The 26,971-nt window shown below is 45.9% G+C and overlaps 1 protein-coding gene across 1 annotated transcript in view; it reads left to right on the top strand.

The window, feature by feature from the left end:
- Positions 1-26,971, top strand: part of FAM135B (family with sequence similarity 135 member B) — a 160,648-nt gene that overhangs the window by 121,736 nt on the left and 11,941 nt on the right. Inside the window, 6 exon segments of the mRNA XM_060127760.1 lie at positions 3,959-4,112; positions 6,210-6,259; positions 12,644-12,799; positions 13,750-13,823; positions 18,077-18,231; positions 24,314-26,312. Coding sequence (XP_059983743.1) covers positions 3,959-4,112; positions 6,210-6,259; positions 12,644-12,799; positions 13,750-13,823; positions 18,077-18,231; positions 24,314-26,312 — 2,588 coding nt within the window.

The following is a 26,971-nucleotide window of genomic DNA, read 5'->3' as shown; positions in this document are numbered from 1 at the left end:
GGGCAGTAATAAGCTCCTTTCAAGGTGCGTGTGTGACAACAGGCAGGCTATCCAATCAGCAGTTTGGAATAGAGCTCTAGAGCCCAGGGCAGTAATTAGATGTAGAGATGCAGACTCATTCGAGAGGCACGTATGCAAAGGTCTGATGTGATGGCAAGGTACCTCTGTTAGGTAATAAACGAATGAGAAAGCAAAACTTCTAACATTTAACAAGTACTTAATATAAACCAGGCACTATACTAAACACTTTAACTTTATTATTATCCCCACTCTTCATGTTAGGAAACTGACATTTCAGGTGTTGAGGACCAGCTGAGTCACGGTGATAGTCCACAAGCAAGGAATAGACCCTATTTGACTCCAGACTCTGTGTTCTAACCAAGCTTTATCCCTGCACAGCTCCCAGAAGACTTCCATTCGGTGAAAATCCATTTGCAGGTTTCTATGTGGAGGACCATTGAGGTTTGAGCTGCGTAATCCATAGACCCATTTCCAGAGGCCATCAGCGGGTGGGTCCTAACTGAAAAAGATTTTCCTTTTAGCGTACCCTGACATTACACTGAGGCATCACATAAGTCTGTGTTTTACGTGAGTGGTGTTGTTTAATCCTTCACAGCAACCCTAACAGCCGGATTACTATCATCCCCTTCTTACAGATGTCGCACAGATGATGCCGCGGGGTGGGCCCTGGTCAGGAGCCTTCCGTTGTGAGTTTACATGCAGCCTATGTTCTGCCTACCCTGCATGAATCTGTCGTATTATTTAGGGTTTCCTTTCCAGACCGTTGAAAAGGAGGGATGCTAAAGTGTTCTTTCTTTGTGCTGGGGAGATTGGGCAGGGCTTTTCAATCCACTTCATGCAGTTCTAATGTGGGGGGGGGGGGCACTGGCTGCTCAGTGCTGGCTCTGGAGGCCTGGAGGGCCGGCTAATGGGATTTTCTGTGGCAAATCGTTCACTTTCTAAAAGTCGTGCTGTTGAGTGTTTATGGAAAATGGCACTGGCTTTGTTTATGATAATCTCCAGCCATATGTTTTTAGGATTTCTCTTTGGATTAACACTTTGACTTCATATTATTTCAATAATCATATCAAATCAGCCTTATGACGATTCTCCAACATTTTCTTTATGTCTCTCTCGAAAAATCCATATGCTATTGGTGTCTAGTCTTAAAAGTGAAACTTAGTAAATAACATACTTTGGAGATCCCTTGCCCTCTTCCATGGGTCTTGGGGCACTGTCAAAAGGAGGCATTGGTGATAAGAAAATGCAGTTGGGAGCAGGTAGCAGGACCAGAAATTGGAGGGTTCAGGGGTGTTTGTTTTGAGGTAAACAGGCTGTGGACTCAGAGCTGCGAGATCTGATGCCTTTGTTAATCCTCTGTCTGCTTTCATTTCTGCTTAGTCACAGATAATGGAGTCACTGCAGGACTTGTATTAATGCCTATGTCAAAGTAAGCAGACCTAGCGGAGCTGCTGTCCTCCGCCAGCCATGCTTTTCAAAGGCACACATGGCAGATGACAGAGGCCTGCCTTCACTGAGCACCTGAACTTGAGAATCCTTTCTGCTGCGGGCAAAGCACAGTGACTCGTATAGCTCGCTAGATTCTCTGAGCCACGGTCTTCAATCTATGAAACGGGCATTGGAGTTGCTATCACTTCTTTGGTCACTTCAAGGCATAAGTGATAAAAATAAGTAGCCAAGAAATATCAAGAGCATTTTTCAACATGAGTGTCTCTCTGTGCTTTTAGGACATACATGTATATAAGCGCACATATATACACATAGGTACGTACGCATATAACAGCTTTGTAGAAGGGTGTACAAGAAAATTATTGGACTCTAGGGAATAGGAAACTTTATATTGTATTTCCTTTGGTAATACTGAGATTTTTACCATATCTGTATTCTATTTTGAACACATATTAGAATATCTGCCTTATAAGGTGATTGTTAAGTATCCACTGAGATACAGTATGATGGGAGTATCTAGATGTTTCATGAATAGCGGATTCTTTCTTGCTCTATAGACCTGGGGAGTCCAACACACACACCCTGCTATGCACAAGCTTTGCTGGTCTTCCTGCAACTGTACTGACTTCTGATCTTAATAGGAAAGATGAGAAATGGGAATATGCAAGTTACCCTGAGTGTCTGGCAACCACAGACGTCCTGACTGAATTTTCTGCTTATGAAACGGAAAAGTCTTTTTATGACAAAGCTCGTTGAATGTCTCTGTTACGTTCAAATCAGAAAGGACCTCATAACGTAAAGCCAGGTTTAATTTGAGGCACTGGGGAGTGAAGGGTACTGTTGAGACTTTCTCTGGGGAGTTCTGTGGTGCCCAGTTTCTATCTTCAGGCCTGAATCACTCCTTCCTCATTCTACCAAGGGTGATGGTGGCCAACTGCATATGGCCAAGTCCCTCTCTGAAAATTGCCCTGTCTGGGAGAGCTGTCGACCAAGGTCACACCTCTTCCCCGAGGTAACCCATGCCCAGTGATGGTCAGTGCATGGGTACAAAGACCTGGCCCCCGTCTCAAGTCCAGACAGCTGCAGGTCCAGAGCTCCCCCTGGGATCGACTGAGGTCCCTGTGTCTGCACGACGGCGCAGTGTACCTCCTCCCTCTGCCCCACCCTACTCTCCCATGGTCGTTGCTCCCAAGAGCACACGCCATGACCTTCCTGCAGGCCAATCTCTGTCTTGCAGTCTTTCTCCCAGGGAACGAATCTAAGACCGTCTCAGAGTGAGGTGACGGCAGACCTGAGACTTCCATCCGGGTTTCCTAATTTGTACCACCTTGCATGCCGTGACCCAACTATCGTGATGCGGTGATGAGAGCGAATGTAATTATACCCAGCACTCTCTGCCTTCATGGAACCACTGGGGCTACAGATGGAGTTCAGGGGGCTCCTGACCCTTATCAGACCTGTCCTGCCCCCACGGGACCAACTCAACCCTCTCAGATGGCAGCAAAGAAAAAAGGAAACAAAGGAAGCAAGAGGCTGCCACATCGGCAACTGTGCGAGTCAACTCACAGAAACCAAGAGGATGCAATTCCACCAACACTGCCCCTGGCGCTTCTCCCAGCAGGACAGGCTAGGAAGCCCTGGATGGGTCATGAACAGACATTTGCTTGCGCTCCTCTCATCCACGTGAGCAGTAGATTCCTACGTCCATGGAATTCTCAAGCTTACTACTCAGTGCCTCCCTTTTTCTGCCCAAACCCATCCTGGTGAGATTTCCTTCTTCTGTTCTTAAAACAAATCCTTCCTGAAATTCACCCCAAGCCATCCTTCTCTAGTGGGGTTGCAGGGAAGTCAGAACTGTCCTGGTCCTTCTTTTTCATCATGTCTGGGCCTCCAAGTAAACTGTAGACTTAAGCATCTTTTCCTCATCAGACAAACGACACGTGTGGAATTCTACTGCTGTAATGCGTCCTACAGCTACCAACACAGTAGAATGTACAGAGCATTCTCACACTGCGTGGGCACATCCACAGTCTCTTACACTTTCAACACTGAGAACTGCAACTCACAACTGCTTCCTATTTTACAGCAAAGCATTTTTCTCCTCAGCACCGTGTGCTCTTCATCCATCAATACAAAGGTCTTTCTAAATGCCTCATCTCCCTGTGAAAAGGAGCCCACCTCAGTCTGTCCCATGGCTTCTTCTTACAGTGGCAAGAGAAAGAGGCTTATAAGTGGGTGACATTCAGTTGCCCCAAACCTGCGAGGTCTGTGTCCTCATCATCACCATCATCTAATATTATTATTACTATTATTATTTTAATTTGAACACAGTAAGATAGAGGCTTGGCCAGGTTCACTGGTTTCCCCATACAGAGGGAGAGGGAAGACATTCCAGCTCTTCTGTTGGCATCTTGAAGCGCTTCCCCGTTTTGCTCAGGACCTGGCCACGTGGGTAGCCGTCAGCTTGCGTTTCTGTTTCCCCCTGCAGGGGAGCTTCTACGTGCCCTCTGACAACTGCATGCAGCATGCTTACAAGTGGCACCGGGACGTGTGCTTCCTGCTCTTACACGCCTACCGGGGACTCCGTGCCTACTTCCTGACCATCATGAGGGACATCCCTGAGCTGCCACGCATGGAGCTGGGTAAGGGGCTGGGCACAGGGGAAACCTCACCCCAGCAGCCGACCGAACTTCCTCTTTTGGACTGGGGCTCGAGAAAAGTCAGCATGCTCTTGTAAATGTCACAGTAGCAAGCACCGTTTCAGATTTTTTTTTTTTTTTTTGTATCCGACATCACTCTAGCCGGAGAAAATCTTGGACGTGCCAATGCAGGGAGAAAGGACGCAAGCACCTCGAGTCACATTCATTTACTCATTCATTCATCCACGAAGCATTTATTAAACACCTACTACCCACCTGGTGCTATGGGCACATGATGTGGAGTTGCTTTCTAAGGGAAAATGCCTGTTGACAGCCTTTTCCTTAATTAGGCTGTAGTTACTGTATTGCAACTTACAAGAGTATAAAACAGTCCTACATTTATATATGTAGGTATTTCTACATATATATATATATATATATATATATATATATATATATATTTCATCTGGGTGACATTAGCAAGCTCTCAGTAGTCACCATATCTGGTTTTGGTTTTCTGGGGGTGAATCGCTTCTTGTCCATCATCAGACATCATGGTCATTGGGCCTCATCCCTCTTGATTGACAGACGGTGGAACTGAAGCTCAGAGAGGTGAAATGACTGCTCAGGGTCACAGTGTGTGGCACAACAAGGCAGGAGCACAGAGATTCTTCAGTGATGCCCGGGGCAGAGTCTTTATATCGGGTCACACTCATTTACAGCAGGTGGTGGGTTGTGGTTTTGCTCAAAGTCTTCTAATGAGGCCCTTTGCCCCTAGAACAGAAGCCAGGTCCTTAGCCTGGTATTCAAGGGTAATAACAATCCTGCCGGGAAGGAACCTCAACTTCCCTCCCTGCACCCTGAGACCTTCCTTGCGGAGAAAATCATGCTCTGGCAGTATTGATGGCCTTTTGCATTATCCGTTATTACACTGAACACACCACACAGCAATCATTTATTTGCATGTTTCTCTTCCCCGCTAGACTGGGGGTCTTGGAGGGCAGAAGACCCCCAGATCCCTCACACACAGTGCTTGGCGCGCAGGATGAAGGAGTAGGGGCAACGTTGTTGTTGTTGCATGGATTTCTGGTGCCGTCTTACCATCTGGCTTTGTCAGCTCTAATGCCCTCTTTGAAGCACGTGATCTTGGAGTTGAAATTTTTCGGGTCAGATGCACTCACAGGAGACCCACACAGTTCAGAGCCAGTTTAGCTCAGGGGTAGAATGAAAACAGTGTCTTAGCAGTTGGCTTCTTGCTTCGACTTTTTTTTTTTTTTTTTAACCCAAAGGAACTGAATTTCTTTGTTCATTCACTCACTCACCATATTTTTGTTAAATGTTTACTGTGTGCATGGGTATACTGTGCCAGGCCCCAAGCGCACAGCCATGATCAGTGATAAAAGTGCATTATGCCTCGTGGGGCTCACAGAGCTGAGGACAGCTGCTGGGCGGGCAGCATGTGCTCATCCGTGAGCGCCGGCCACAGGCAAGGCCTGACCACAGCCTCATGGAACTAGGGGAAAGTTCAAACCCAGGCAAAGCTGCGACCAGGAAACCACAAGTGGCCAGAGTCCACCCCGTTCAAGCTGTAAGACGGCGGGGTTGCGGGCTTCTCTGTTGCTGGTGTGGAAGACTGGGACGAGTTGGTGGCGCTGAGCAGTAGTCTTAGCTCTGCTACCCCACTTCCCTGGACTTCTGAACATCCACCTGTATGAAGGACATACAGATCCAGGTCCTAGATGTGTCACACAGACGTGTGTGTACGTGCGCGTACCTGCACATGCTACATACCCGCAAAAGCACAACAGAATGTGGAATCGCTTTGGAGCACACAAAGTGAATGTGGGGCTCTTCTGTTTCTCAGAAATGCATCCATGGAACAATGTTGACCTTTATCTGGTGTGAAGCCACATGGCTCCAAATCGCCCTCTTTATAAACAGGACCCTTTAGACAGAATAGAGAAGGAAAGTCCACAGAAGCTGTATTTTTTTCTGTGACATCAATGCCGACTTGAAATCTGTGCTCCGTTCATTCCGTTAACAAATTCTGCATTTCGGTGTGTGTCCATTTAATTGTGTGGGTTTTTTTTTCTTTCCTAGAGTCACTTGCTGTTGAAGAAACACTCTCTCAGCTGTGCTCAGAGCTACAGGTAATTAGGAAACTGACTCCTTAGTTCTGAATGGCAGTAGTTATGTGGGGCAAACATAGTTGCTTGCTTGGTGTAGAAATCAGAGATGAAAAGACACGACTGGTTACCTCACGTTAGATCTTAAACTGAAGAAATACTCTTCCATCCACTGCTCTAAATCATTGTGTCTCTTAGACACCTGTCGTGTGCCTGGCCATGTGCTAGATATTTTGAAAAACACCAAACAGGTTAACAGGTCTTGGTTTCCCTGACATTCACACTTTTTATTTGTCTATTAACCATGCATCTATCAAACGTTTATTGACTACGGGCTGTGTGCTTCTCACGGAGGGTGACAGAAACCTTGCACCTGTGCTCAGATGGCTCACACGTGGCAGGAGGCCAGCTTCCATGAAGATGATGATTTTGAAAACAGTGCTTTGCATTTGCCCAAAGTTCATCAATCACGTATTAAGAGTATGTGCTTAGTGAGTACTTGGCAAATGCACGCTGTTCTGTTATTTACAATCTTTGGAACACTTTCACATCCCATTGCGTTGGACGGCCTGGGTGAGCACGGCTATCCTCATGTAATGAGAGTCAGATGAGATGGAAAGGGGTGTGTAGCTCAGGGTCGGTGACACAGCTAATCCATGCTCAGAGCAGGACTCATGAGACTGTCTCATTGCAAACTTGACGTTTCTGTCTCTTAAACCACTGTTTCTCATCCCTGGCCTCTCAGTAGAAACACATTTGGACTTTAAACGCACCCTGGCCTGGGTCCCATCTAAACTGGTTGAAACAGAGTAGATGGGAGTAGAGCTCAGGGATTTGCATTTTCATTACAAGTTCCCCAGATGAATCAAAACCACAATGAGATAGCATCTCACACCTGTTAGAATAGCTCTCATCAAAAAGACAAAGGGTAAGTGCTGGCGAGGGTGTGGAGAAAAGGGGACCCTCGTGCACTGTTGGTGGGAATGAAAATCCGTGCAGCTCCTGGGGAGGACAGTATGGAGGTTCCTCAAAAAACTAAAAAACAGAACTACCATATGACCCAGCAATCCCAGTTCTGGGTATTTATTTTAAGGAAATGAAATCGCTATCTTGAAGAGGTATCTGCACCCCCATGTCCATTGTAGCATTATATACAATAGCCAAGACATGGAAGAAACCTGAGTGTCCACCCAAAGGCGTAAAGAAAATGCAGTGTGTCTGTATGCAGTGGAATAGTATACAGCCATCAAAAAGAAGGGAATCTTGCATTTGTGACAACATGAATGAACCTTGAGGGCATGATGCTAAGTGAAATAAGTCATTCAGAGAAAGACACTGTATGATCTCACTTATATGTGGAATCTAAAAACAAAAAAAAGCTCATAGAAACAGAGACCATATTGGTGGTTGCCAGGGGCGATGGGGGGAGGTGAGGGAAATGGGTGAAAGTGGTCAAAAGGTATAAGCCTCCAGTTATAAGTAAGTTCTGGGGATACAGCATGGTGATTATAGTTAACAATACTGTATTATATATTTTAAATGTACCAAGAGAGTAGATCCTAAAAGTTCTCATCACAAGAAAAAGAAAATTGTAACTATGTGAGGCGATAGGTGTATTAAGTAACCTTATCGTGGCTGTCATGTCGCAGTATGTACACGTATCATTATGCTGTACCCCTGAAACGTACAAATGCACCAGGGGTTCCCCCACTGCAGCCTGCGAGTGCAGGGGAAGACATGGATATGTCCCATGCGTTTGGCCACAAGCAGACACAGAGGAGCATCATGGTCCCTGAACCACTAAGGGATGGGCCGGGGGCCTGAACCCAAGGCCATCTGCGAGCCACTGCAATATTGATGCATCTGGTCCCTGCAGTGGTTCAGGCCACAGCTCAGGCTACCAATGAGTTCTTAGATATATTTCATGAAAACCCAGCGGGTTGCCTGCTTCCTTTGGTACCGGCCCCCAAACTGCAGGGAAAAGGCCCCTGGTTTTGAGTGACAGTGTTGCCTCAGGCTTTATTCGGTACAAAGCAACCAAATTAGCTGACTGCTGCAGGGATGCAGCTGGGTGACACGGAGGGAAAGGGGGAGTCTGGGAGGAGCACAGCCTGGTCTGCGGTTTTTTAAAGGGCTGGCCTGGTGCTGGGAGTGAAAGAAACAAAGCTTCCTCCCTGCCCCCCGCCTCCCCAAAAGGCACATTCACAGCCCACAGAACTTTTAGAGGCAGGACATCGCCACCTAGTGGTCAACCAAGCACATGGTCACAAAAGCATCCATCTCAAAGATGGATTGGACAGTGGAAACTGTTTCAGGTGATTTAAGACAATTTGAAAACATAGAGCTCTACACTCATGGAGAAGTTCATCTGTACCTTTACTCTGTGTGAATCTTACACACATTTCTTAAGCACCTACGGTGTACCAGCTACTCTGCTATTTGTTGGGAATACAACCGAGATGGCAGAGAGCTTCCCAGGACTAACAGCCCGGGGTGAAACAGATTTGTTCACGCAGGAGGCGCGAGCTCTCAAGAGCATCAGTGCTGGACCAGGAAGTGTAAGACGAGGGGCCTGTGTGAGCACCGGAGGCTCTAGGTGGCATTAGGAGTGAGGCGGGGAGGGAACAACCATGCAAAGCCAGGGCAAGTCTCGACCTGACGGAAGCACCGTGGGTGCTCGGGGCCCAGGACGGCTGCAGAGGGAGCCTTTGAAGCCAGTTGTGGGGGTCTGGGCTGGAAAGGTGATTGGAGCCCACGATCGGGATCCCCGCCGTGCAGCCTGATGAGAAAAGGGATGGCTTGTGCTCTCCGTAACGGGTAGAAAGGTTCTAATGAAACTCAGCAAACAGGTTCAAATCATGTTGAGTGTCTACCAGACAGCAATGGAAAAATCCTGGTGTCTGAGTCCTACCCTCAGAGATGGGCCCAAACGCTTTACGGTCTCCCAGTGATTCAGCGTGCAGCCAGGAGTAAGGCCCATGGTGAGAGAACGTGGCTAGCTCAGGGCGTATAAAGCAGACTTTTCTCCACCTGACACCTGCTTACCTTGAAGATGCCACGCAGGCATCACCTCCTCCGGGAAGCCTTCCATGACCCTTTCACAGCACTCAGGACGTATCTCTTTCACAGTACTTTGTAGGTCTAACTATCGAAATAAATAGCTATAACTGGACCATGTGCCCCTTCCAGGACTGGACATACTTATCTTTGGCTTCCCAGAGCTCAGCATACTCCAAGCTCAGACTTCAGTAAACAGAGCAAGGGGCGGAGGTGGTGAGTCAATGAGCAAAGGAGCGTGGCTAGACCCAGATGAAAAGCACGGCAGGGGGGGCTGTATATTTTTCAGGAGCTTCACCTGAAATGGCACTGGGTCCAGACTGCCTCCTTGTCAGCGTGAAGGGCTTCTCTTTTTCTTGCCAGAGAGACCCTTCCACACCCATCATCTGTACCTGAACAGGCCCAGGCCTCTGTGAGAGCAGGAAGGTCCTCTTGTGGCTTCATCAGAAGCTTCCTCAATCTTACCTGGAACCATTGCTGTCATCAACTCGGGGAAGAAAATAATGCTCCCGCAGACACATTTAATGAATGGCTTTTCCTTTCCTCTCTGGGGGCTGAGCTCAGAATTCATGCTGTATTTGCCAGAATTGCTGGAGTGGACAGTAGGGAGAGCCGTGGGTGTCAGGGCGAGAAGGCCAGTAAAGGAAGTCCAGTTCCTAAGGCACGGGTGCCTCTCACGGATGCAAAGTCACCAGCTGACTCAATAAAGAGTTACCGAGTTTCCATCATCCATCAGCCACGGCGTAGGTACCGAGAATACTGAGAAGGCTGAAGCTTGGGGTGCAGGCAAAGGAGGGTACCAAAGCACCATATGGCAAGTGGTACCATGAGAGTCTGTGCAAGGTCAAGTAGACCGCAAGGAGAAGGGAGGCTAGGCCTACACGCGGCACACGACAGAAGTTCTGAAAGAACCATCAGGAGCAAGAGTGACTGCACGGGCTTCTGAAACAGTTACCTGGTGGAGAACAGACAAGTCCGAAGTGGTGAAGAGAGGGAGAAAGGAGATTGGAAGAGGCAGTAGGCCTTCCAAGGAGAACGTGCAGCCCGATCAAGGCCCTGGTGCTTGGAAAGAGCTGTGTGTTCAGGTTGGTGTGGCCGGAGCCATGGGCGGCACTGCGCCAGAGGGAAGGCCGGGAACGTTGTCAGGGGCAGAAAGGCGTCCGGTGCTGATGCAGGAGCTTGGCAGTGAGGGTAACGTGTTGGAGAATGTCAAGATAAGCCACTAAGAGACCGTCTAAAAGCCTTACTCTCCAGCCTCGAGGTTTTCCAGTGGCCAGTCACATCCCGTACTCTCCCCAACCCAATCCTTCCTTCTCTGCCTCTTAAGACTTTGGGCCATGCATTATGGGACTGAACCAAGAGTGGACGTTCCATGTTTGGTCCCTGTCTCCCAGCAGAGCCAGTGATGGAAACAGTGCTTCTATCAGAAGACAGGGTCATTCTCTCGTTTTGGAGTTTTGTAGCTTGTGTTGTCACCAAAGACTGATCTTTCCTCTTGGAAGAAGCAGCTTAGAGATGCTACAGGTGAATGATGCCTTGTACCCGGAAGCTAGTCATTAATTACAAAGCCGCAATACCCAACAATTAAAGAGCCCTACAGAGTGTCAAATTCCTTCTTCTCTGTTTTTCTTTTTTTTTTTTTTCGGTACGCGGGCCTCTCACTGCTGTGGCCTCTCCCGTTGCGGAGCACAGGCTCCAGATGCGCAGGCTCAGCGGCCATGGCTCGCGGGCCCAGCCGCTCTGCGGCATGTGGGATCCTCCCGGACCGGGGCACGAACCCGTGTCCCCTGCATCGGCAGGGGGACTCTCAACCACTGTGCCACCAGGGAAGCCCTTCTCTGTTTTTCTTACTCTCAGATGCTTTGCTCCACCCAGCATGCCTTATACTAGCATCAGCCTTTAGTCCAAGAAGAGTGAAGGGAACTTTCAGCGTTTCAAGCGAGGCTTTGAACTTAGTCTCCCCATACATTGTTACACCCCATAAAGGGTTATTTGCTTTGCACGCTCATTTTGCAGATGAAGAAACTGAGGCACATGGCAAAGAAGGAGCTCAGAGATGGGTTTGAAACAGCAATGGTTATGTGTCCTGCTGCGTCTTCTAAGACAGACACGTGCCCACCACTCTTTTTTTTTTCAGTGTTCTTAAGTTGACTTTTTAAGCATATTAAGGATAGAGATGGTATAAACCTATTTCTATTGAAATACAGTTGATTTACAATATATTAGTTTCAGATATACAGCATAGTATTTGATATTTTTACAGATTATACTAAATTTAAAGTTATAAAATATTGGCTCTACTCCTCAGGGTTAACCCACGTTCCTATCTCCTCTGGTGAAAGAGGCTCTCTGCAGGCAGAGACACTCCTTTTCTTTTGAATACATTTACTGAACTTCACTTTATTTGCCGCACCCTGTGGCATGCAGAATCTTAGTTCCCCGACCAAGGATCGAACCCGGGCCCCCTGCATTGGGAGTGCCGAGTCTTAACCACTGGACCGCCAAGGAAGTCCCAAGAGACGCTCTCTAATTCATCTTTGTGCTCCCATGTATTCTAAACATGTGCCTGGGATATGGGAGATGCACATTAAATTCTTGGTGGGTAAGTGATGAAGCGTAGAATTCAGTTAGGCTTGGACCACTGGTTCTCTGGCTGTCCTCAGAGATGTGATCTCTCTTCTCACCTCTCCACAATGAAAGTTACCCCCAGGCAGACGGCTCTCGTAGTTCTAAACTGAAGCTAGCCAAAAGTCCCCGCAAGGGCTCCGGACCTCTGTAGGCTGGGTCCTTCAAGCTTTCGTTAAGACAACCTGGGATCCTTCTTAAGAAATTTGGAGTGTTGGGGGGAAGATGGTGGCGGGTCTGTTGAGCACGGCCATGTGGAAATCACCTAGCAAGTCAGATGCCGTGAGGTTATAAAGACTGTATTGTTTCTTGGGAGATGTTTTACGACGCCTACTCTGTAAAGGCAGCGTAGCGCCGGGGCTTTGTGGTGAGATGGTCTTACAGTTGAATCTCAGCTTTGTGTGACCTTGGGTGTGCTCTTTCATCCTCTCTCATTTAATTTTTGTATAAAATGATGGCTACAGTAACTTTACCAAAGGTTCATTGTGGGGATTAAATAGGAAAGGGCATATAAAAACACCTAGTGTTCTACCTGCCAACTAGTAAATATTAATAAGTGGAAGCTATCATGATTGTCGAGTAATGAGTTCAGAACGTAACAGGATGCAGAGGAGAGTCCAGAGAAAGGAGAGGGATTGGTTAGAAGCTGAGAAGCCAGTGAAGACTTCAGGAGGCAGTAGCTTCATGGAGCAGAGGTCCTTTACTGCCACCCTTTTGCCTCCCCAGATGTTGAATAATCCAGAGAAGATAGCTGAGCAGATAAGTAAGGATCTTGCCCAGCTGGCCTCCCACCTGATGGCTCTGTGGACACAGTTCCTGGACACGGTGACATTACACTCCCAAGTGACCGCTTATCTCACCCAGGAGCATCACACCTTGCGGGTAAGGGGTTAAATGGTATCAGTTCTCTAGTCATGCACCAGTGATCCTCAAGGAAGCTTTACAACAGTTGGCTCATTGGGCAGAATAAAAGTCGGGATGGACTTCTGTAGACCCAATACTAGCCCTTCTCCACCCTGAACTAGCAGTGAAACTTTATGAACTTCCTTCGGCTCTCCCATCTTTGCTCTACTATTCAAAAAATACCTTCCTTGGCTACTAAGCGATAGCAAGCCCATCTCAGGGATATGACGAAGTGCTTTGCTAGTGTTTCACAGAAGTGTCTTCACATCTACTCCATTGTTCCCAGCGCATTTTTTGCCACCAGCTTGAGTGCACAGTGGTGGGTACTAACGCATAGTAAAAGACGTTGGTCTTCTCATTTCCAGCAAGAGGACCAAATAGCTAAGTCTGCAAAGTGCTTAGCGGACACACTTGCATGACTAGCCTTGCACAGTCTATTTCATCTGCATTTATCTATGGCCTCTGTGTTCAAGGGTCGCATATTCTAGTAGAAGAAATAAGGCCTAAATGTACAAACGACAGAACGCAAGCCGAGAGCAGATTCATAAACATGCATTCAGTTGTGTCCATAAATCAGGTTTGTGCTCAGAACCAGAAAGAGAGAGGGCAGCTGGGGGTGCGTAGAAATACTAGTGTTTCAGAACCTCTGGGCTGTGGGCTAAGCTCTCCCTGATATTAATATATGTTACTTCCCTCGTTGAGCCTTAATTTCTTTTTAAAAAGTCAAGGCTAGGGACTTCCCTGGTGGTCCAGTGGTTAAGACTCTGCGCTTCCACTGTAGGCAGCACGGGTTCGATCCCTGGTCGGGAACTAAGATCCCACGTGCTGCATGGTGTGGCCAAAAATAAATAAATAATTAATTAAAAAAAAAAAAGTGAAGGCCAAACCCACCCAGTGAGTTACATTGTTTATACTATTTTATTCCTCAGGTCCGAAGGTTTTCTGAGGCCTTCTTTTATATGGAGCACCAAAAACTTGCAGTCTTGACCTTTCAGGAAAATCTGTAAGTAACCAGTTGCATGCCCACATCGTGAACCCTGAGCGCCAAGGACGTTCTTGTTCAAAGTTATTTCTTCCCTTCATCTCCAATCATGAAGGAGAGAAGTCTGCCCACCTCTGCACATTCAGGTGCATTTTCTCTGAAGGCAAAAGAGTCAGACAAATTGCAGAGGCAGGAGCTGGCAGGTGTCAGAGAAGATCAGTAGACAAAGTATTTTGTTGTTGTTGAGTATCCTTATGGTTTTGTAGACAGAATCAAGACTTCCTAGGTCCCTGAAGACATCTGTGCTGAGTCCTCTTTGCAAAATGAATTAGAAGCAGGTGGTGTGGGCACAGCAATGTCAGAAAAAAAAAAATTCACCTGAGACTTTGCAGCAGCTATGAAATGCATTTAGCATAAGAATTAAGGCTGAACTACCTAATTAGGAGGACAGATGAATATCTAAGTTTGACTTCCTCCAGAAAAATTTTAAAAATATTCAGAAAGGGGCTTCCCTGGTGGCGCAGTGGTTGGGAGTCCGCCTGCCGATGCAGGGGACACGGGTTCGTGCCCCGGTCCGGGAAGATCCCACATGCCGCGGAGCGGCTGGGACCGTGAGCCATGGCCGCTGAGCCTGCGCGTCCGGAGCCTGTGCTCCATAATGGGAGGGGCCCCGGCAGTGAGAAGCCCGCATACTGAAAAAAAAAAAATCATAAATGTCAAAGGGTTGACATAAGATGAGGTCATTGTCTCTCATTGTAGATTTCACTTGTGGGCACAATCAGTGCTTCCTCCAAGATGTCTGGCCGTGGCTACATAAGTCCAAGCATTTCTTTGGGTTTCTGAATAGTACGTTTGCCTCCAAACTAAATGTGGATGGAATAATGTTTGAGATGCTATAGTAAATCCAGCAGGAGAAACACTTGAAATCCATCCATCACTTAGGACAGACGCGAAGATCTTTTCACCTTCATCTTTATAACCTTATTTTCTCCCCACACTTAATTCTAGTTGGAAAGTTACAGCAATGTTGAAGTTTGCCTCATGGATTCTGAAATTGAGAGGGGCACCAAAGAAAACATATCTCATGTTAAAATGGCTTTTCTAGAAATATCTAGAGTCACTCGCTCATGCATTCATTCATTCAGTCCAGCCCCCTGCTAGAACCAACTGTATTTTTTAAAATGAAAATTGGGAGAGTTAATTTGGCAAATATAAGCATCACTTTGAGGACCACTGAGCAAAGCACTGCAATTCAAGACTACTGCAGGACATCTGATTCCAAATCACCACAACGATATGTAAACCTCAGACTGCCAGGCCCTGGCTGCGTTCCCAAGGAGTGTGAACACACAAGGAGGTGACAGACACATAGGCAGCTAGCGTCCTGGAAGAGTTTTGTTGGAATGACAACCACTTGTACAAAGTACAGATGATATGGTATGCGGGAGACCTGGGTTCAAAATCCTGCTTCTCTACTCACAGCAGATCCTTGAGAGAATTAATTTTCTGCTTGTTTGTTTGTTTGTTTTTTCCCTGCAGCTCACCTAGTCTTGTTTCCTTAAAATGGGTAGGATAATAGTTGTGAGGGTCACATGAGAACATCCATGCACAGGACCCGACCTGGGGCAGCTGCAGACTCTGCTCAGAAAGAGTTAGGTGATGCCTGATGACTTACACAAATGTTTGCTCTTCACATAGACGCTGGGGAACAGAATAAAGATGTTCTCCCCATGGGTCACTCATTCTAGTGGAGAGACAGGCAAGAAGTACATGATATCATTTCAGATAGTGATCAGTAAAGAAAAACACATCAAGGTAAGGACCTAGAAAATTATGAGAAGAGGTATGGCCAGGGTCCTCATAAATGTTTCACAACTAGCTCTCAGGAAAGCAAAAACAAACAAAAAAACCTCCAGTCTGTAGTGTTTGCCAATTTCCATGTGTCATGCTCCCACCATAGTCAATTTCAAGCCAGGGATGTGTTAGCACTGAATGTGGATTTAGGAAGAGATGTAAACAGCTGGCTCTTGCAAGCCAATATGAACTGGCTCCAGCACTTCATCTTACTTCATTGGAACCTTATGCCCCGTGATGAGCAGTTCTCCATTTTCCCCTCTCCCAACCCGTGGCAACCACTTTGATTCTAGGAATCAAGTAAAGTCAGATTCTAGGAATCTGACTAGTGTAGACGCCTCCTGTATAGCGGAGTCATGCAATGTTTGTCCCTCTGTGACTGGCATTATTAGCGTAATATTCTCAAAATCCATCCCTGTTGTCACAGATTGCAGAATCTCCTTTTTCGAGGCTGAATAATATTCCATTGTCCCACATTTTCTCTATCCATTCATCTGTCCATGGGCAGTGAGCTTGTTTTCATATCTTGGCTGTTACGAATAGTGCTGTTATGTGCATAGGAGTGCTGATATCTCTTAAATATACTGATCTCAATTATTTGGAATAAATACTCAGAAGTGGGATTGCCAGCTCATATGGTATCTCTATTTTGAAGTTTTTGAGGAACTTCCATACTGTTTTCTATGGCAGCTGCACCATTTTGCCTTCCCCTCAACAGGGCACAAGGGTTTCAGCCTCTCCACATACTCACCAACACTTGTTTGTTCCAGTAACAGCCATCCTAACAGGTGTGAGGTGGTAGCTCATAGCGGACATGCCCTGGAATTTTTAGTTATTGGTTAACACGTGAGAAGCATTGTGTGAGGTGTGTGGTCACATTCACAATGTCTGTATGCTACATGCCAGCAAGAGAGAACTCCCTGCCTGAAATAACTTAGTTCTGACTCTCCAGCACCTATCCTGTTGTATTATAATTACCTGATTAACCACCTAACTTATTCATGACTCTATAAGTTCCTAAGGTCCAGAATCAAGTTTCAATCCTCTAGGTTTACTCCCTACCCTGTGCACACCATCCTATGCACGTTGGTGTTCAATCAATATACTTTGTTAATAAGCTGAAAACTGGACCAAAAATTGATGATAGCTGAGAAGTGCAGAACTGATTGCAACAAAATTCCATTTAAATATTCAGACAGAGGTCCAAAGAATGATGAATTTGCAACGGCCTTCATGGCTTTGAGGGAGAGAATAAATTGCTTCTCTTTTTCTTTCATAGGTTAAAATCCCATTGAGAAATAAGAGGCAAATGAAATATACACATTTAATATTTATGTTAAATATACGTATATAAAATAGCATATGTGCGTACATGTCCTTCTTCATCATATTTCTTACTGAGGATGCTGGATTACAGAAGTTGCTCTGGCCTGTGCAACGTTCCACAGCTACAGCACTGTTCTCTGCGGGCAGATAATCTAAAGGGCTGGAGAGTGAGTTTGGGACTTCCAGAGTCAGGCTGCTCTAAAAACGTCTGCAGTTGGACAAAGAGACAGAAAGACAGACAGACAGAAAGTAGCTATGCGTGCTCAATTCTTCTCCCAAACTCACCAACCCGATAAGAGCATCATCTTCGCTTGGGCAAGAGTGAGTGAGCTGGCATGGAGAAAAATGATGGATTGTTAATAATTTTCCCTTCATGGGGGAAAAATAAACTCTTGCCATTTTGCAGGGACTTGAGAGAAGGGAGTAAACATTTTCCACCAGCCCAGCCTTTGAACTAGGAATACTATTTATTTCAAAGTCTGGAATCATATCGCTACTCGTGGAGTGATATCTGGGTCATGGAGGAGGAACAAGGGGCCTTTTAAAATCCTATAGGCAGGAAACCAGAAATATGGCTCCTGAACTAGGGGAATTGATACCCTAATCAAGGATCCTGTTGTCCACACAGCAAGCAGTAAAAAGGCAATTTTAGATGGTTCTGAATTCAGATGCCACCAAATATGATTAAGACCCTAAGTGCTATAGGTAGTTAGAGAAATAGGAGTAAAGTATATATAGATTTAGGTGTTTCCTCCAAAACACGAATTTACGATTCCTAGCCATTTAGAAACTCAGCGTCCATTCCACTAGAATGGTATTTATTACATTCTACTAATTGGTATGCGCTAAATGCCCTGGGGTTTTGCCTAAACACACAATCCGTGTCAGCACCCAGAGCAGTTCTGATTCAAAGCAGACTAGGGCTTTGGGGGCTGGGTAGGTAGCTGGGAAGAAAGGGAGGGGAGACAGACAGACGACAATTGTTAGAGTCTACTGAACATCTTCTGAATGCTGTCTTGGGATAAGAGGGATGGAACAGTAAGTTTAAAACCTTTAAATCTTCCTTGAATGCTCATCGGGTCTGTGTTCCCCAGGATCCAGACCCACAGCCAGCTGTCTCTGGATGTCCGGAATTCGGAGTACCTCGCCACCATGCCCCCGCTCCCCGCAGAGTGTCTGGACATTGACGGCGACTGGAACACTCTGCCCGTTATCTTCGAGGACAGATATGTGGACTGCCCTGCCACAGGTGTGTCTTCTCTTTTGCTTTGGAAACCTCAAGGGTAGGGCTTGCCACTGGGTTCCCATCAGTTGCTCTGTTTACGTCCCAGCAGCCATGGGAACAAATCAATGAAGTATTTGTCAGTTCCTAGAGGAGAAGCAAGAGCTAAGGTTAAGCTTGTTATTGGAAATGACTTTGTTGCCGTGAATGGACAAAGCAATGGAAGCCAAGGACACTTATAGTAAAGACTCCCTTTTGGACTCCTGGGGTGGAATTGTATTTAGTGCTTCAGTGTTTTCACCTGTAAGATGGGAACCAAATTCTCCCCCTCACCAGAGTCCCCTGAGAGTCAGATGGAGATCTTTTCTTATCTCAAATGTACAATTCAAATATAAATTCATTTCTGGTTGAACCTAAATGGCATTCGGTTGACATTCCTATGCGGTACTTGCTTTATGGAACGAGCCAGGTAAAGTATTTGAGAAAGTGGGCACATAAATATAGGGATTAATGGATGAACAGCTCACTTCAGGGGGAAGAGGTAACATGTGTGTGTGTGTGTGTGTGTGTGTGTGTGTGTGTGTGTGTGTGTCTGTGTGTGCAGATTGCAATCTGTTTTGCTGGGGCTGCACGGAGTTTGTTAATGAACTGACCCATCAACTGGAAGGAGCCTAGTGCAAACTGCAGAGAGAATGTCCGTTCCCTGTCCCCTGCACAGCCCTGCTCATGGAAACACAACAAGCTCGTACAAATGACAGAGCTGAAAGAGACCCATGATCCCTTAAAGGACCAAACTATGCCAGCCCCTATGCTGGAGGTTTTATGAGCTTTCTCTCTTTAACCCTATAAACAACCTCAGAAGTCTATTTAACAGAGAAAAACTGAGGCACAAAGAGGGTAAATGTTAATCCAAGATGACCCAGCTTGTAAAAGCCAGCATTCAAAGCCGAGTCACTGCAGTGCCAAAGCCCGTGTCAGCTTGTCATCTCTGGGCAAAATATTTTTTAAACCATTCTATTGGGGTGCCCATCATTAAAGGAGGGGCCCCTTAAATTTCAGAGTTTCCGCAATCTGAGATTTGTAGGATGTTTAAAAAAGTCTAGGTGACTTCCAAGGGCTGCAACGTTGCAAACCAAGGATGTTATTCGGTTTTCGGTTGTACCCTGACATCTAGTGTCTACGCTCTGTATGACGGCTTGACTGCTGTGAGCTCCAGAGATGGCAGCCAACCAGCTGCTCACAACGATCTCAATACTCCCTAATGGCCTATATAGGAAAAGAATCTAAACAAAAAAATAAAACAGTGGATATATGTATATGTATAACTGAGTCACTGTGCTGTACACCTGAAACTAACACACTGTTGTAAATGAACTGTACTCCAATAAAGGTAAAAAATAAATAAACAAATAAATAAATAAAATTTGGCACCCATCTAAAAAAAATACATATATATATTGAAAGAAAAAAAAAAGCTCAGAACATTGGATTGAGACTGTGTGTGTACATATGTTGATCTTCATTGTAGTTATATGATTGAACTACAGAAAATTTGAACAGTTAGAGAAGATTTTAAAATAAGCACCCACTATCAGACCCCCTAATACTATCATTATTAGACTTCAGATCACCTTCCAGTCTTTCTTTTACGTGCATATTCATAGGTACTCTAGTGGGTATACATCTCAGTCCCCCAGCTCACATGTGCTATATATACTATCACATAGCTTTATTTTTTATAAACCAACCTCATTTCAGCTGAGCCCCATCCCTCCTGCAGCTTTAGCTGGAAAGTCAATCTCAGCCTTTCTGGGGCTCCCTGACAACCCTCTTTACTGCCCATCACATCACTGCCCTAGAGTTCCACAGCGGCAAGACATTGTTAGGGGAGGTCTTTCTAGGGCCATCTGCCCACGCAGGTCCCTGGAAGCCATGCACCGTCCACATCTACAGAGTATTTTAGGACCGGCATTGCTTTACAACTTCTGTTATGTGCTTTGGACATGGGACTTGGCCGAGGCTAGGACCCCAGCATTTATCACATCTCCCTGGAAGAACCCCGAGGCAGTTGCTCTCAGAGGCCTGAATACTTCCCTCACACGCCTCTCACCTGATCCATCCCCATCCCCAAAACTACTTCTACAGAGTCACCTATATCCATGCTCAAACCCCAAAGATATTCTTTTTTTTGAAAATTTTATTGAAGTAGTTGATTTACAATGTTGTGTTCGTTTCAGGTGTACAGCAAAGTGATTCAGTTATATATACACATATCTATGTAAATATATATAGTCTTTTTTTACATTTTCTTCCATTATAGGTTATTACAAGATATTCAGTATAGTTCCCAGTGCTACACAGTAGGTCCTTGTGGGTTATCTATTTTATATATAGTAGTGTGCATATTTTAATCCCAAACTCCTAATTTATCTCTCTCCTCCTCCCCTCTGGTGACCCTAAGTTCGTTTTCTATGTCTGTGAGTCTATTTCCCAAAGCTATTCTTGAGGTTCTTGCTGTTTTACACTTTACTTTGGTGATGCTTTAATCCTGGAGCAAAAGTATTAGCGAATAAAGAATTATTTTCTTATTCCTCAAGGGCTTGGTGGCCTTAATTTTTATAATTTGCAATGAAGTTTTTGGGTTTGTATTCCATTCTTTTAGTGTAGTGGAAAAAGGGAAAGAAAAGAATTTCGTTTTCATACTAAAATAGTAATGTTGCTTCGTGGTCTGCTGTAGGATTGTGGCTGGAATACTCAACCTGTACGAGGAACTTGCAAATTCTGTCTATATGATCTGTAATCCCTTCTCTCACCCACCCCCTCGCTCTCCTGTCCCAAGGCAATTCGGCTGTTTTCCTAAGGTCTTAAGTTGGCCAGATGGCCTGCATTTGAATTTTGTTTTGCCAGCATCTAGTAACTGTGTGAAATTGGGCAACAGGGGTTGTGGTTTCTACTCCATAGGCTACTGGGAGCAGTGGATACTTCCGTCCACGGGCACAGAGGAAGTGACGAATGCATGTCAACTAATACCGTTAGCATCTGAGTCTAAATCCATCCTCTGTGAATCAAATCCTTTGCTACTCTCATTTTTCCCGTAGTTGTAGTGGTGAAATTAAAATAGCTGTTTTGACAGTCTACTTCCTCACTGGGCTTCCTATGTCCTGTCTTAACTGCCTATGATAAATCTTTCCTTTTTGTTTCAAGAACCCACTAATCCACCTGTTACTTGTACTATAAGGACCAGACTCCTTACTCCTGCGAGGCACTCAAGTTCATCCATATTGTGGGCTCTTTCTTCCTGTCTAACCTCATGCCCTTCCCCCACTTCCTCTGTTCACTCTTGCTGCGTCCACGTGGGATCCAACCAACACCTGCAGACTATGCCGCCCAGACTCCTGGGCCTTTGCGCACACTATCCTCCCTACTTAGGTTGACCCATTGTCTCCTTTTATGAAGAAGCTCAATTCGTATTTTCCAGCATACAACCCACATGTTTTGGTAGGAGACCCAGTTGTCCTGTACCATGTTTGTTTCCCAATATTTTGAAAATCCCATAAAGACAAAGAGTGGTTCACTATTATAACTGATCCCCACTTTCCCTCTCTCTAAACCTTGGCCCAGTATAGGGCTTTGCACATAGGATATGTCAATCTACCATTTGTAGGACTAAATAATATTGAAATTGTGTTTTTAACACCGGTACAAACAGTCGATGAGAGTAATAGTCGTTCTGCTGCATTTCTGAGCTATTCTCAATTCATTCTATGAACACAATTCATTGGCTGTGAAGTAGCCAGGATGCTAGCCTTGGGGATATAGATACTTATAAAACACAAACTCTTCTCTCCAGGGGGAACAAGCCATGCCCACATGGATCATGGTATGGTGGTAGATGTGTTACACTACATGTGTGTAGAGGAGACACTAGGAATTTGCAACAGAGAATGTCTAACTTGCTGTAGGGTGTGAGACAGTTCCCCAGAGGAAGGGAAATTTGCCCAGTGCAGAGAACATGTCCAGGGAAGGAAGAGATTCATTCTTCACAATCTTTATTCTAATCCTTGACCCAACCTTAAATTTCACTCAGAGGATGAGATGATGATGTCTAAAAGCTCCATGTAGTTTTTAAGTAAGTGTCTCAATGGTTTACTCCATGATAATGTTAATAATTTTTATATTCATTTAACTTCGTTAAAATTGCATGGAAGATTTAAACTGTTTAAAGAAAATAAAAGGCCAGTCCCCTTTTTTGTGTGTTTGGTGTATATGAAAATTGAATAATCTATCATATAGCTTTCTCAAAAGAGCTGTGTTACAGTCACTTATCCCAATTATGCATATTGGGAGGGGGAGAGAGAGAGAGAGAAAGAAAATAAAAGAAGGAGGAGGGGAATGAAATAGAAGAGAAAAGAGACCAGGGGAGAGAATGAGAGACATAATAGTTTACCCTCAAGAAAAGTAAGAAAAAGAAGGTCACACTTTGGCGCGCCTCCACCCTGCTATAAAGACCAAAGCGAACCTGGGAGCCTCTTGTGGTCTGAGTGCCGTGTATGATAATTGCCCTGGTTACGGAGCTCAAGCTTGGCAGTGTTTCCCGTCAGAAAGCAGAAATCTGTCTTTCCCATATGTCCATTTCATATCAGAAGTCTGCTCTGAGCTATGGCTGTGAGGCCCACTGGTTACTATGAACCTGCCCACCCGAGAAGAAAATGTATTCAACTAGGAAAAAGGCTTATTGTTTTTTTCTACCTGTCCGAGGTCTCACAGCTGGCAAGTGTCAGTGTCAGGATTGGAGACCAGGGGCTCCTGGCTCCAAAGCATTCTCTATACTCTGTAAATACTGTACACAAGATGGGTAAATGTTTTACTATTTGTAAGTGGTAATTATTCGAAATGGTTTTTTACTAAGTAAAAGGTAAATCAAGAATTATAATCGGTGGCAGCTTTTGCATTAGTGTGACACATTTCTGACACTGATAATCCGGTATTAGGTCAGACCTCACAGGTTAAGGGCACAGTCTCTGATACGGTTGTCCTTCCTTCACAACTGAGCCACAAGCTTAGGGGTTCTCAGGCCTCCCAGACTTCTGACCAACTGGCTACCAATCCAGGGATTCCCATGACCCCCTCAGGTTTGATAATTTGCTGGAACAATTCATAGAACTCAGGAAAGGGATATACTTATGATTTCAGTATTATTAGAAAGGATACAAATAAAGACCAGCCAATCATAGGGCGAGGTCTGGAAGGGTCCCAAACATGAAACTTTTATGCCCCCAGGACTGCTATTCCTGGTATATGAATGTACATTGCCCACCGGGGAAGCTTAGTCAGTCCTCCATGTCTAGAGTTCATACTGCGTTTCATAATGTAGGCATGACTGATTGAATCATGGGCCACGTGAAGGAACTCAATCCCCAGCCCATCTCTCCTCTCCAGAGGTTGTACCGATGTCACCTCGTTCAAATCCTCGGTCAGCTAGTCACGTGGTCGGGCTTTCTGGCATGGCCAGCCCCCGTCCTGAGTCACCTCCTCAACGCAGACTATCAGAGGACTCACCATGAGTCACCTCGTTATCACTAGCTCAGGATCCACCATGAATAGCCGACATTCCTATCGCTTGGGAAATTCCAAGAATTTAGAGGATATCTCCCAGGAAGCAGGAACAAAGTCCAGACAGACTCTTTATTATACAATCAGGCATTTGGGTAATTCGTGAGTGTAGATTTTTTTTTAATAAATGTATTTATTTTATTTATTTCTTTTTGGCTGAGTTGAGTCTCCGTTGCTGCGCGCGGGCTTTCTCTAGTTGCGGCGAGCAGGGGCTACTCTTGGTTGCAGTGTGCGGGCTTCTTATTGCGGTGGCCTCTCTTGTTGCAGAGCAGGGGCTCTAGGCACACGGGCTTCAGTAGTTGCGGCATGCAGACTCAGTAGTTGTGGTGCACGGGCTTAGTTGCTCCGCGGCATGTGGGATCTTCCCAGACCAGGGATCGAACCCGTGTCCCCTGTGTTGGCAGGCGGATTCTCAACCATTGCGCCACCAGGGAAGCCCCATGAATGTAGATTCTTAAAGTATAACACATTTTTCTTTCTTTTTTTCTTTTTGTAGGGCATAATTTGAGTGTGTACCCTAGTTTTGATGTTGCAGCAACAAGTCCCGCAATACTGAATCTAAACGACAGAGAGGAGAACCATATTGTAAATAGAAAATCATCTTTGAGGGAAGACCTTGTCTTGCCCACCATGAAACCACCCCAAATGGACTCTAATGAAGAGGTTATTAGGTGTCCAGGGCCAAATGAGAATGTCACCACACCGAGTCATACGGACGTGTGCTCGGAATCTCAGGTGTATCTGACAATTGGTGAATTCCAGAACAAACCAGGTTTGCCTGAAGATGAACATCGGACTGGCCAAAGGTCTGATGTTGGAACGCAGCCGCCGACAGATGAAGACCTGCCCAGGAGGAGTCCTGGTCCAGAGGATGACCAGGCCCCAGCACTGACCTACATGGATGTGAATTCTAGCAATAAGAACCCCTGCAGAGCTGACCCTACAGCGGTCACCAGTACCCAGCACGAGAGTGGGTGCTCTCGAGATAACTATGAATTAGACAGAACTGAGCTAAGCAAAGGGGTGGCAGGTGGAGGTCATCACGATGCCAGCTCTTCAGAGAAAACCACACTCCATGAGTTAAGTACTCTTGGAAAGGGAGCAGACCAGGGGAGCAAGATGGTGCTAAGTCTGAAGCTCATCCCCTCGGAGCCCTGTGATCCACTCAGCTCTTCTTTGAGGGATCCCTTGGATGTCAAGGCTTCCCCAGAGGACCCTCACTCAGAGGAGCGGGAGGGAGTGTCCGTCCTATCTGGGGTCATCAAGAGATCCTCGTCCATCATCTCTGATTCAGGCATCGAGAGTGAACCAAGCTCCGTTGCCTGGTCCGAGGCTCGGAGTAGAGCCCAGGAGTTACCTAGTGACCGGGATGTCTTGCACCAGCTGGTTCGAAGACATGCCCTACACAGGAACTCCTTAGAGGGCGGACACACAGAGAGCAACACGAGTTTGCCGAGCGGGATCCAGGCCTCTCTCACCTCCATTAGCTCTTTGCCTTTTGAGGAAGAGGAAAGGGAACTGGCGCTCACCAAACTGACCAAGTCTGTCTCTGCGCCCCAAATCAGTAGCCCCGAGGAGTCTGCTGAAGGTGCGGACTCCCTGCAGCAAAGGCGAGGTCTTCCTGAGACTTCAGCTGTGCACACCAGGAGCACGGATCCCTCCGGACACCGCCTTCAACTGAGTAATGCTGGGGTTCACCATTCCCTTGGGGAGGTAGTTTCAGATGCTGACAGCCAGCAGGGCCCTGGTTACATAGATATCCCCAAAGGTAAAGAGGATCCGCTTGACCCTCAAGGACCCTGTTGTCTTGATGGCAGGACCGATAACCCTCCAGGGCTTGAAACCAAAGGTCTGAGTTTAAAAATACCACGCATCCCAGCACTTGAAACCCCTAGGTACAGAGCTTTTCCTAGAGAACTCATGGAGACCCCAGAGCGCATGCCTAAAGACTCTAATGTGGGGAAAAGAGCTCTTTCCAACAGCAGCATCTTGGACGTTGAGCATTTCACCCGCCGTGAGGTGCCTGAAGTGAGTTGTACGTCAGCTGCCGAAATCATCAACCTGGATTCAGCAGGTGAGCGAAGCAGCTCACCTGGCGTCATTGATGATACAGCACTTAGTAGAGGACCTGACACCTTCCCGGAGGATGGACGTGAAGCAGGCGCTGCGTGCTCCACTGGGACTCACTCCGTTCACTCCCAAGCTACAGGAGACCAGGAGCCGAGGGCAGGCCCCTCCGTCATGCTGTCCCACGTGACCTCTGCAGAGACCTTCTCTCTGGACAGCCTGAAAGCCGTCGAGGTCGTCAACTTATCCATGTCGTGCACTGCCACCTGTCTCCCTTTCTCGTCTGTGCCCAAGGAGACCCCTGCCAGGGCTGGATTCTCTTCCAAACAGACCCCATTTCCCATCACTCATCAACCTTTGGGTTCCTTTGGAGGTGTTCCGAACCATTCCAGCAAGTTGGAAGAGGAAGTCAGTGAAAGGATGTTCAGGTAGGTTTGCTGGTGGCTTACCTACACCAGCACCATCTTTTAGATTCTTCCACATATTTCTCAATTTCAGGCATACTATTTCAAAATTGTGATATCAGTTATTTTCTGGCTTAAATAAAGTGTTACATTCTTATCGTACACGTCAGGAATGTAGAGTAGTGCAAAGAAGTAAAAACTATCATCAATAAGCCCATCTCAAATATAGCCCCTGTGTAAGTTCATCTATACGTCTTCCTATGTGCACCTCTATGTATATGCTATTAATTTGCAAAAGTAAGACAATTCTTGACAAACTCTTTTTCCAACTTAATATATTGGAAACGTCTTTATATATTTATAAATCTATTTTTGCATTATCATTTTAGTGTAATATTCCATTGTATAAATGTACCATGATTTTGTTAACAAGATCCTTTAGAGATAAACCACAAATGTTTTTTCTTCAGTTTTTCTTATGATGAACAACTATCTTATGAGTGTCATTGTACCTCTGTCTTGGCACATTTCTTTGAGAACCTTTTGGGAATAGGACTAATTCAAATTTTCTTCCTAAGCCCCTTTTGTGTGGTTCTTAAGTTTATCGCTCCTTTTGAAATGCCAGAATCCATCCCTTTATCCTTGTCTTGGGTTTGTATTCCTATTACTCCCTCACCTATAAG

The sequence above is a fragment of the Lagenorhynchus albirostris genome, chromosome 17 (assembly GCF_949774975.1).
Source record: "Lagenorhynchus albirostris chromosome 17, mLagAlb1.1, whole genome shotgun sequence".
Taxonomy (NCBI): domain Eukaryota; kingdom Metazoa; phylum Chordata; class Mammalia; order Artiodactyla; family Delphinidae; genus Lagenorhynchus; species Lagenorhynchus albirostris.
This window is presented reverse-complemented; position numbering and strand designations above follow the sequence as displayed.